The sequence below is a fragment of the Neocloeon triangulifer genome, unplaced genomic scaffold, assembly GCF_031216515.1.
Source record: "Neocloeon triangulifer isolate White Clay Creek 2 clone unplaced genomic scaffold, ASM3121651v1 ptg000001l, whole genome shotgun sequence".
NCBI lineage: Eukaryota > Metazoa > Arthropoda > Insecta > Ephemeroptera > Baetidae > Neocloeon > Neocloeon triangulifer.
The window spans coordinates 3,396,395-3,409,024 of record NW_026775544.1 but is presented as its reverse complement, the minus strand read 5'-3'; the positions used below and the strand labels follow the sequence as shown (position 1 = coordinate 3,409,024).

The following is a 12,630-nucleotide window of genomic DNA, read 5'->3' as shown; positions in this document are numbered from 1 at the left end:
ACCTTTCGCCTATTATTTTAAAAATTGTAATGAAAAAGAAATTTGATTTCCATTAATTTCTACTAAACTTATTGTTGAAACTTAATTTGAATGTGTAGGAATAGAAATTAAAGGGATAGCTTTTATCTAATTTTAGCATTATTTGACATAATCTCTCGCGTTTTTCATGGTTCATAGTAAAAACTGCTTAATCACAAGATCATAAATTTTCCATTCTCATAAATCTAAATTGTCTAACAAAGAAATAAATCATCTGTTGCTAATTGGAACTGTTATGTGAAAAACTTCATAGCAGAGGTGAAAAAAAGCATAGGACTTCTTCGGTGGAAGAGAGAAGAATGAAGAATAGGAGCAATCGAAGCGGCCGTGCTTTTATTTGATCAAATTGAGATGCCGACCGGGCGAAGGGCAGCCGCGAAAAGAATAGCCAAGCAGATATGACGTGACGGCAATTTTCTCATTATTTGCTCAATTTTCCCCATTCAAGTGGCTCCTCGGCGAGCGGCGGCGCGGCTATTTGCAGACCTTGACTCTGACAATAAATTACTCTGGATTAGTTTCGAACATGAGCGGCAATGACGCGACACATTATGTGTTTATCGCGTGGCCCGAGAGTTGCAGCATCACACCTATAGATGCGTTTGGAATTTGCATCTAATAGTTCAAGTGCAATCGGTGGTGTGGGAGAGTCTGCTGCCACTGGGACACCCAACTACCTACCTGTGGAGTGATTATTTGCTAACATGTGAGTATATGTTAGACCATTATGTTGTGTCGTTCGTTCGGCCCACCAGCCAATTTAAACTTTCAAATCCAAACGGCTAATTTAGCACTGACAATGAGGCTACATTTTATATATGGTTGGCTGTTGGCTGCGTCTTGTTTACAATTGAAATATAAAATTCATTTCATAAATAGGAAACTGGATTTAAATTCAATAGAATAATTTGATAATAAAAGTTTTTCTTATATAGATAAATCCTCACCAGAAATTATTTACAAAAAATAAGTTCTTATTAGAGATTTAAATTTTTTTTCTAAAGTTTTAATTTAATTTTCAGCAGATATAAGGACTCCTTATTGACATCAAGTGAAGGGGGCCATTTTTGGAAATTATTGGAAAATAATTGTCGTAAAGACTTCTTTGATTTTTAATTTGAAATTAACCATTTATCCTATTCATAGATTCAGTTGAATGGTAACACCCGAGGTGGATTTCATGAAAGATTGAAACCGGGCGAACCTCGTTGCAAAGAAAAAAAACGAGGTTTGCCCGGTTTCAATCTTTCATAGATTTAGTTTATTGTTATATATTATCTCTTGGATTCTCCATTTCTATCATTAATTAATTCCTCAAGGAAAATCGCCATAGTTTGATTTTAGTTTTCCTGTGAGAATTCAAAGACAAACACAAAACCCGTTGTGCTCCTCGGCGGGCAAGTGGTGTAATTTACATCGGGGGTTATTTGCCCATTTTCCCGTGGGAAGCAACTCCTCAAGTGCATCGCAAGCACACAAAGTATAAAAGGCCCTCGCTCGTCGCAGCAGCCGCAAATCCCTCAAAAGAAGAAGCACGCACCCACCCACATTCCTTTTGAGAACGCATTTCGACCCTTTATTTCAGCAAACCGAAAAGCGGCTCGCGAATTTCAGGACCGCTTGTCTCGGGTAAACTAAGCACGGTGTGTTATATTTACCATGCTTTCGAAATATACTGCACTACTTAAATTAACCTTTCCGTTTGTTCCATCTTTCAACTGCACATTTATTCTTTTTCTGCCCACCCAACTTTCACCAGGGGAGTATTTTTTAGATTTTTTTTCGCTCAACCTTTGAGAGACGAGAGAGTCCACTTGAAAATTTTCCCAGCGAGAGACTTGTCTGTCTGTCTGTAAATACTCTGGGCTCTCCAACTATGGGCTTTGTACTTCCACAACAGAGCAGCGCAGCCGACACAAGCGATGCACGCTCGATTTCATTTCGCACAGAATCAAAGCCGACGTCGCTTTGCTGCTCTGGGCGTGAATTCCGCAAGCTGCATTGAGGTCGCAAAATCTCCCACTGCGCCCCACACTTTTCTGCAGCGAAGCGCCGTCTCCAAGGAATAGTAATGGTGCCGTTTATTGTGCAGCCACTGCTTTCCTTTCTAGAATCTTATTTTGCAGGAAAAGACGGAAAAGCTTGAAATTGGCTTAATAGAATAATTGATTTAGTCCTTTTAAATTCTTTATTTTCCTGATTTTTTCGATTTTGTGAGAACTTTTAATTAGCAGAAATAGGAGGGGAAATATCATAAGTTAAATGTTATAAACTCTTTTTTTTTGTGTCATACAATTCAAAATTTTACATTTCCAAATAATTCAATCAATTTTTGTTAAAATTGGCAGCAAAGTTTTCTATTAAAATTAAAGTTTCATTTTTATGCATCCCAGACTATTTAAAACTATTCTACTTCATCATTTAACGTGAAAAATTATTTTCCAACATATCATTTAAATAAGATTATTTTTAATTTTCTTAAATAAATATTCTCTATAATACATTTAAAGTTTTAATTTATTTTGCAATCAAGGTACACGGCAGATGATGTGTTTGTCAGCTCCACGGCCATGCCTACGTCATCGATTGCCGGCGCCGTCAAAACCTTCAGCGTCTTGGACTACTTCGTTTTTTGCACTCTGATGCTGACGTCGGGGGCGATCGGCGTCTACTTTGCGTTTTTCGCCAAGCAGAAACAAAACACCACCAAAGAATACCTCATGGGTGGAAAAAACATGGGATTATTTCCCATCACAATGTCACTTGTAGCAAGGTAAAAAAATAATTACTGTTAAAATTAGGATACAATCATGCGAGATAATAATATGTGTACAAAGAATTCTTGGAACATTGAAATTATATTTACCTTATAATTTTATTGAGTTATTATTTAATGAATCAAAGATAGGGATAATTGAAACATTTCATTTCTTAAAATTTGCTGCGAATTTGATCAATTATTAGAGTATTGTAAGGAAGAATAAAAAAGTTTTTAATTTTTAAAAACAGAATCACAACCAATGATAATTAAATATCATTTATTGGTAAAACTTCATTAAAAAATCTATAATTTTTAGTTACATTTCTGGAGTGTCTTTGCTGGGAGTGCCGGCCGAGATCTACACTTTCGGCACACAGTACGGCGTCATCATTATAGCCGAGGTTATGGTCTGTGTGCTGAGCGCTTATGCATTCATGCCAGTGTTTTACAAATTGCAACTGTTCTCGTCTTTTGAGGTTGTATAAAACCGGACGCTACCGAACTCTCGTTGCAGCAAAGTCTTCTCTTTTTCTGTTTCAGTATTTGCAGATGAGATACGACAACTCGGTCCGGCTCTTCCTATCCGTGCTTTACTGCCTGATGACAGTGAGTTGACAGCAATTACACATACTCTAGTTCTACTTGCAGAAAATAAATCCACCGCGCGACGGATAATATTTCTCGGCGCGACACCACTTTTCGAGCTTGTTCTACTCGAGATCGCGAATCGTGCCGAGAATCTCTGAAGCGAACGACCGCAGTTGATGGCGGGAAATGCTGCAATTTAATAATTCGCAGAGCTTGCACTCCTCAAGTGTTAATATGTGTACTTTTTGCTCGTCTGGTTTCCCTATATGTATTTGGTTATGGATAGCAGGTCTCACGGTTCTAAAAAGCGCTTGACGTTTTAATAAAATACTAATATTTATCATTTGGATCAGTAAAATTTTATCACTTTTTCATGAAAAATGGTGAACTTTAATTATAGAGAACGTTTTAACCGAATTAGAATTTTAATCAGTTGAAAATTAATCAAATTGGAAAATAATATAAACCAGACTTATATGCTCGTCGAGAAATAAAAAACTTAATTTAATTATAAATGACCTCGGAGGCGACCTGTGGCCTGTCAGTATTGTAAAACCTTAGGATTTCTTGAGCTCATGATAAATATTAAGATTGGGGAGGGAGGGGGTGGGTGTATTATGTACAAAAAAATAAGTGAAATCGGTAAATTTTTAATCACAAGGTGTAGCCTAGTTTAAATAAAAGCTAATATTTTCAAATTTAAAACAGAATAAACGAAAAGTCAATTCAAATATTACAAAAAATTAATGAATATATTTTCGCAACTTTCTTTCTTGAGCTAGTTTCTGTATAAAAATAACCAAACGAAAAATATTTTCAGACAAAATTTTGGAGTAAGAAAATAGAAGGCGTACAAAATTTATTCTTTTAATAACGCCTTTGCTTTTCGTCATCTAATAAACCAGTTTGCAAATCCGTGGCAGTCTCACTGGGTTGTGTGTATTTGCACGTTGCGTGCATTCATTATTAAAGGGCGCATTTAATTAAGGCCTCGGTGGCGACAACCGAAACTAAACAAACGCACTAATTTTAATTTAATATTGCGCGGGGGGTGCATACATTAATTCGCACACCACGCTTTATTATTTAATTAAATGCCGAGCACGCGCCAGTTCGTGATCAAGGGTCTGTTTTTTCTTCTTCTTTTGGTGCAACTCTTTTGTCATTAAAAGAGCACGCCTGCTTGCAGATCCTGTACACGCCGCTGATCATCTACATCCCCTCGCTCGCCTTCAGCCAAGGTTCGCGAATAAGTTTCCTCTGTCGCTCGTCGACACCCTACTAACCCCATGTTTGCAGTGTCGGGCATCAACTTGTACGTCGTGGCGGTGGCGACGTGTGCCATTTGCATTTTCTACACCAGTTTGGTGAGTGAGACAACACCATTATGTTTTAGAGCCGAGATAAGCCCGGTTTAAGATTGGTGCTCAAGTTGCTCCGATGGAAATTTTGGGGGCTCTATGTTCAGTAAAATGGTCTATTCAGTTCATTGCAGAAGGATTAGGAACTTACTTGTTGAATAATGTGTTCTTGCCTTTTGCCAATTAGGATTTTTTCTCTCTCCATATTTAAATTAAGTTCCACCTTCAAAAAACAGCGTTTATAATGGGTTTTAACACATATATTTTTGCTGGGAGGAGTGGACATATTAAATTTCAGATTAAAGTGCTTTAAATAATATTGTGAATAGAACTTCAGTAGTGCGATCAGGATCAATGCACCAAAGATAAGAAGTTATATTTATTTATTTTTCAAACCTAGCATTCATTACCATAATAAAATGCTACATATTATTGCTTATACAAATAATAAAAAATATATTTTTTTAAATAATTAAAAATTAAAATATTTATTAATTTAAAAAAAAATTACAAAATTTTAAAAAATATAAAATAATTTAATTAAAAATTAATAATTTTTATTGTTTTTATAAATTAATTGTTGTCATGAAAATAGAAATGAAGCAATAAAAATATAAATCATGTACTGCTGCTTGTAGCACACCAAAATAATGACATTTGTTTCAGTAAAATTTTAGATCCAATATTTTTAATTTTATTATAATTTGGAAATTTAACGGAAAAAGAGGTGTGAATGGTGTGATCCAAAAATACTTATACTGGATTGAAAATATCAAAAAGTTAATGACATTTTAGAACTCTTACAAGCTTTAATGAAAAGTGATAAAAGTAAAAGCATTCTCCCATGCATTAACTTTATAAGGTCGTTAAAAAAATTTTGATAAAAAAAAATGATGTAAATAAAATTAAACTGTTCTTACTTCATGAACGTTTTCTATGAGCTTTCTACTTTTTTCCATTCGCTTTTTGTTAAATAATGCATTACAATGTATTAGTTTTATATTGCTATATTTTTGTAGCAATTAGTTTTTTGCTATAAAAGTATAAAGTGCGGTCACCTTCAAAGGAGCCATTTTCATTAATTAAAAAACATCTTAAAATTTCATGTTTTATTTAAAAAATTTGTTTAGCTAATTTTAGTCGCACTTTAAAAGGGTGGTTTGAAAGCTGTGGTTTGGTCGGACACGGTGCAGTCCTTCGCGATGATTCTCGGCGTGATCGCCGTGACCGTGCTCGGGACGATGGACGTTGGTGGCGTCGGGGTGGTGCTGGAGAGGGCGACCACCAGCAACAGGATCGAGATTTTCAAGTACAAAAGGCACGCTGCTTTATCACCTGCGATAACGCTTTTTGCTTTGACAGTCTGGATCCGAATCCTCTGGTGCGTCACACGTTCTGGACAGTGGTAATTGGCAACTTCTTCATGTGGCTGTCGCACATCGCCGCCAACCAAGCCATCCTGCAGCGATGCCTTGCATTGCCCACCATCGGCAAGGCGAGAAGGTGCGTGTGTTCCTTTTCGCCTAACTCGATTTCCACGACCCCTCGCTCGACTTCCGCGCGTGTCACAGCATTTTTCTCTGAGGTGCTGTGACAGATTAGGTCTGTCGGATGGACAGGCAGAAATTGGAGTTGATCCCCGTCGACCAGGGCCTTAAGCTGCTGTTATTCAGAAAGAAGGAAGGAGATCGCCTCGCACACACAATAACTCTCTTTCCCCAGAGGTGTCGTTACCTAAAGATACATATAAAAAAAATATAGACCCCTCCGAGAAAGGTTCCACATTTAGTCAGAAAAATGTATGTTTATGACTTGCGAAGAAGAATTTTCTTAAAAGTGAAAAATGTTCCGGGCAAAGTAATTTTGTGCAAGCAATTTTTGAAAAATCTTATTAAATTTCTGGGAAGAATACCCAAACATGTTAATTACAATTTTGTTTTAAAATTTAATTATTGCATTTAAGTAACTCTTAAGAAAGGCACATTGAATTCAGATGTCAATTTTCATAACTTATGAAACAAATCCTTATTTAATTTTCTCTTTACGACTTTTCGTACAATACATCTGCATAAGGAAATTAAAAATAAAAACTTTAAATCCTGCAAAAAGATGCCAAGTTTAAAAATCCTTTTACATATTAATCATTTTTATACTGCCCCTAATTCTTACATCAAATCAATCAAATTGAGAAGGAGTTAAATTTAAATTTATTTATACTCAGACGTGAATTTTTCCAACATTTCGCTTTCTCACAAAACAAAATAAATACATACATATTTAAAAAAAACTGAACAGTGTATTTTTTTCAATTTATTTACAGCGCTCTGATATCCCTGTCCATCGGAATTTCAACGTTTGTGGTTTTTAGCGTGTATTCTGGCCTGGTAATTTATGCAAAATATCACGATTGCGATCCAGTTTACACGAAAGTGAGTTGGGAGAAAACAAACAAAAATTTTGGCACACACATGTTTAAATAACGCGCAATATTTGACCTGTGCTGTTTTAGGCCATAAGGAAAGTTGATCAAATTTTACCGTTCACGGTGATGGACCTTTCCAATAGCGTGCCTGGATTTCCGGGAATCTTCATCGCCGGAGTTTTCAGCGCTGCTCTCAGGTTAGAGAAATTTTAAATTTCTATTATGAAATAATCAACAGACCGATCAACCCAACGCATAATTATTTGTAACATTTCTGAAGTTCATGAAATGGGTTGGGCATGTTTATTATATTTTTCATAGAAAAATAATGAAGTTCAGGTGACATATTGTAAGATGAAACAAGTGAATCATTTAATCTTATTAAAAATATAAATTTATATTTTAACAAAAAGACATTTTTAAATTGTAAAAAAAAAAGAAATAATAAAGTTACATTTTGTTAATGAAATGTATTTAATAAAAATTAAGAATGTTTAAATAGATATCTGATGACTTAAAATTTTAAATAATTTAATTATTTAAAGTTTTTAAACTACTTTTTAATTTTCTTTAGTTCGATGTCAACAATGCTTAACTCGATGTCCGGCGTTATTCTGCAGGACTTCATCCGTCCGTGCTGGGGCAAACGACCCCTGTCCGAAATGGCAGCCAGCACCATCATGAAGGTGATCGTGGTGCTGATCGGTTCGTTGTGCGTCGTCATGGTGCTGATCGTCGACAGGCTGGGAGCCATCATTCAAGTACGTGTTTATTTTGGCCAGTGGAGCATACGTAATTATGCACAGCCCATTTACACGCACACACACATAAGCAAGCTGCCGCGGGCACCATTTGCGAGTATATGCTGCGCGAAACATGCAAATTTAACGCTGCAAACTTGAAACATAACAAGCCGCTGGTTACGATTATGACAAGTTTGCCGCAACTTCAATTATTTAGATGGCGCGCAACCTTTGGTAGGTTAAGTTGATAAAACTGAAGCTCTTGGCACGCTGGGCAGGTTCCCAAATGTAATTTAACTAATTTGACTAAAATTCCCACTGCTGCACATAATTTTAAATAAAACAATTGTTCTAATTAAATTAGAATAATCAGAAAGCTTTAATTAAGAAAAAATTATCTCGACTAGTTCCATAAAATCGTATTTGATGTAAAAAAATTCAAACATGGTTTATATTTAGATAAAAATTGCAAGTAGAACTTTTTACACCAGATGGGACAGGATCTACAAAATCATTAATCTAAACTTTATTCAAAAAAATGCACACTGTCAAAATACAAATTGAATCATAAAAGTTACGACGAAATTTGACAAGCAGTGCTTAACGAAGGGAGAGATCGGGCCCTTTTGTGGAGAACACGAGGCCAACAGGCGGCGGCAATAAAAATTATTGGCAGTTGCCCCTAATGAGAAAGTTTGCTTAACGACGCTGTTCATAAAAAGCCGAGTTGCTTTATGGCTAATAACTTTTGCAGGTCAGTCGAACTCTGAGCGGAATCACCGCAGGAGCGTCGCTCGGCATATTTGTGCTCGGCATGACCGTGCCGTGGCTTAATGCAAAAGTATGCCCCAACTCTTTGATTAGCCGCGACCAACTATTCCAACTAATTGATTCAACAGGGCGTCCTCTGGGGCGGCATTTCCAGCATCTTTGTCGCTGGCTGGGTGGCCCTCGGCTCGCAGACTGCCCTTCGAAGTGGCACGCTTAGGTTCGAGAACAAGCCACTCTCCGTTGATGGATGCCTTTACGACTTTCCCTCCACCAACGAGACATTGAACTTCACGTAACTTTTCAGGGTCCAAATTATGCCCTAAAATGGAATTTGTCAAATTGGGAGGATATCAATTCATTTTTTTCCCAAAAAATGCAATTTCAGTTTTCCGAAATTTTCAAGAAATCGTCTGGATTTCTTTTTAGATCCTGATGTAGAGATTTGAATTATAGTGAATTATCATTTTAAACATGAAAAATCTCTACATGACTCATCCTCATCATACTTTATTCCCGAGCAAATATGTACGTAAAAATCGGTTTGTAGAGATTCAAAGTTAAAAAATCTTTGATTTCCAAACTTCATGCATCATAACTTATAAATCTGGTTTCTGAAATTATGAAAACTTTTATTTTATGCTGGCAGCATAAATTCTAAAGGGACACATGCGTTCCAAAAAGTAAAAAAGCATTCTTCTTAATTCTTAACATTTAATGAATAAAAGACCATTATTATATTGTTTCCTTAATGAATTTTTCAATCAGGAAGATTTTTCAACCCTAACATAAGTAATAAGTACTAATAAATCACGCGTATTGCGGTTTTGAAGCACACAGACATTCCATTTTAGGGCAAAATGTGGCGACCCAAATTTTCCACGTTTGTCTACTTTTTTCTTATTATAGCTATTAAATTATGCACAAATTAGGCCCGTCGAGGACGCGTTTTGGGTTTTCCGCATCTCGTACTTGTACCTGACCGTCATCGGATTTACAACGCTGTTGGTGGTGGCGTTTTTTGTGACTTTGGCCACGGGGCCAAACGACATCAGCAAGATGAATCCAGACCTCTTCAGTCCCCTCGTGCAAGGCCTCTTCCCCAAGAAGCAGCTCCCTGAGGACGGAAACGCCGAGATTAAACTGTTGCACGTACGTTGACATGTCCCTCCCTTCTATATTCTTTTTCTCTTTCTTTTCTTTCTTTGTTCTTCTCTCACGCGCCCCTCCGGAAACGGAGAACCATAATTTACAAAGAAAATACAATATTTTTTCCTGCCGAACGAGAGGAAATTTATTTCCGTTGACATAAAAAGATTCCATCTCAATAATCCCACTTTTCGAGAGTGAGATATTTATTATCTGGCAACGAGGGCCCGCCACACTTTTATATCAGAAAGAAAACATTCAGAACTTTTCCCTTTAGAAGAAAATAATGGGAAATATAAATCCATAAAACACTATAATAATAATTTTATTATTTCGGTAATTTGATTTCCTTATTATTTTGCAGTAAGAGAAGTTTCAAGTAAATGGCTAAAAAAAATTAAAGTATAATTATTTATTTATAGTTAATTTTATTTCATTTTCTTTTAAATATTCAATTGAGGTTAACCCAGGCTTCATTTTTTTTTAATAGAATTTTTTAGCTCGTGTCAAAAATATTAATACTAATAACAAAAAAATTATTTTCGTTTGTACAATTTGATTATTTTATAATGATATACAAATATTCAAATCACGCTTCGGACGATTTCTCTTCAAGACAAAAATATTATGGTCCTCTGCACAGTGAGGCGTTAAAATTTACAATGTGGAATAATTCCTCTCTCTCTATGTTGCAGAAAAAAGCGGAAGCAGGGGAAACGATGGAATAATTGTGTGAGAAAATCTGTGACGATCGCTGTATGTTAAAGTTTACGCCCAAGCAAGTCATCTCAACATTTCTTTCTATTTTTGTGAATGAAAAGATGAAATAAAAGTACTTTTCCACTTGATTGAAAGAGACAGCTGGGGTATTTTCCCTCGCCCCAAAGGGTCTTTTGGGAGCAGAAAATTTATGCTCAGGGAAGACGATGAATGTTATTATTGACAGAGGCTGCTCTGAAACCTGCTGACTCGCAATTACCCTTGCTCGAAATGCTCACACGCTCTCGCTATCTACGAAGTTGGATAATTCAGCAAAACTTGTTTCGCGAGGGCTATTCGCGAGGGAGGCGGGTTTAATTGCAATTTGCACCCCCGCCCAGCCAAAAGTCGTCCGGCTTTCCGCCCAAGGGCTCGATATAAAGCGAGCGAGCGAGAGCAAGATTTGCTGCATATATATGAGGTGATACATAACTAATTACATCGGCCGAGTAGAACTCCTTTGGCCCGCCAGGTATAAATATACACGTACGGGACGTGTGCAGGCAGCTGCGCCGACTATAAACTCACGACTTCTTGGGAATTAGCGCCGGGGTTAATATGGAAATTAATTCACTGCGATTCGCTTCCGCCGGGTCGCGTAATGAATTGTTAAATATTTAGTCGCGACTCGCACGCAGTTAGTTTCAGGTGTTCCGAGGACGGAACACACACCCACTGCTCACCTATGATTTATTGGGGCACAGAAATCTTAATTAATTTAATTCATCAGCAAACAAGAACTTTCAAATAACATTTAAAGCTACAAATTATTGTTTAAATTGTAATATTTTATTTATTTATTTTTTTATTTATCTTTTTATCTATTTATTTAATTATTTTTTTTATTTATCTTTTTATCTTTTTATCTATTTATTTATTTATTTGTTTGTTTATTTATTTATTCATTTATTCTCCATTCAGATACGTTTCAGATACAATTACAAGCGTATTTTTTCCGATCACGATTTCATTGTTAGCTATGCTATTTGGTTTCATTATGAAGATCAAGGGTGTTTAATTATTTATAAAAACTTATTGCTTTAACAAAAACTTTGTAAATTATAAAACTATAACATTACGCCAAACAAAAATTTACAACGTAAGCTGAGCTGTAATTTATTTATGGCGCTCTCTCACAAGTTTGGGTTGAGTGTGTGATTATATGTATGTCAAGATATAGAGTTGGTAGATTTTGTATGTGAGCAAAACTTGGTCGAGTTGAATACCCAGAGCAATAAGTATCCGAGAATATATTTGCTCGCGCGACGAGTATCAATCTTGCGATGGAGTTGTGTGTTTCTACATTTCGCGCTCGGCTGCAGACAAAGGACCGAACGACCAAGTGAGTGTGTTTGCGCACAAAGGCCGTGTGTTTTCGCGAGACAAAGAGTGTGGGGTGCGGCGGCCGCCTTCGTACGTTGTGCAGTTGTGCACCCCAAAGTGCGGCGCGGGCACGCACTTTGACGAATTTGTCTTAATTGCTGTTTTTATTGCGCAAAAGCCGAAGTGAATTCGGCGCACGGCATAAAACGAACTAAACCGCTCGAATGAAAATAATTGGAGGGAGAGCGATGGAAAATAAAGGAGCAAAGGAAGTGGTTTTGATTTTCAACCAGACGATAAAAAAAACTTCGGCCTCCAGCAATTGAATATAAATGGCGGAAAAGAACAAAATAATAAGGACTGACACATTTTTGATAACTTTTTTTTTAAATTAAGAAAGGGAGAAACTGAATCAAAAGTGAAATAAAAATGTGACTCTCTGCAAAAAGATTTATTGCAATTTAATTAACATGGCGCAAGTACAACAGTTTGGGCAATAATTAGAGAGCATCACATCATAACTAATAATTTTTTTATGAATTCATGTTTGAAACCGGTAACTTTGATATATATTATTAACGAATTCATAAAAAATTATTGATTTTAAAATATATTAAATTAATAAAACTAGCTTTTTAACTGCTGATTTTCCACAAAATAACTGAATAAACTTTGAATATTATATAATCATTACTGCGCAATAAATATCAGTGGGGA

General features: G+C 36.1%; 1 protein-coding gene across 1 annotated transcript; it reads left to right on the top strand.

Moving 5' to 3' along the window:
• Nucleotides 1–566: 566 nt before the first annotated feature.
• LOC132194306 (sodium-coupled monocarboxylate transporter 2-like) lies at nt 567–10,691 on the top strand. The gene is made up of 15 exons (XM_059615487.1): nt 567–745; nt 2,573–2,812; nt 3,117–3,276; nt 3,341–3,406; nt 4,578–4,629; nt 4,688–4,755; nt 5,904–6,058; nt 6,112–6,252; nt 7,070–7,178; nt 7,259–7,368; nt 7,746–7,932; nt 8,669–8,755; nt 8,814–8,977; nt 9,615–9,834; nt 10,527–10,691. Coding segments are annotated over exons 1-15 (1,794 nt in total). The 5' UTR covers nt 567–743; the 3' UTR covers nt 10,560–10,691.
• The last annotated feature ends 1,939 nt before the right edge of the window (nt 10,692–12,630 follow it).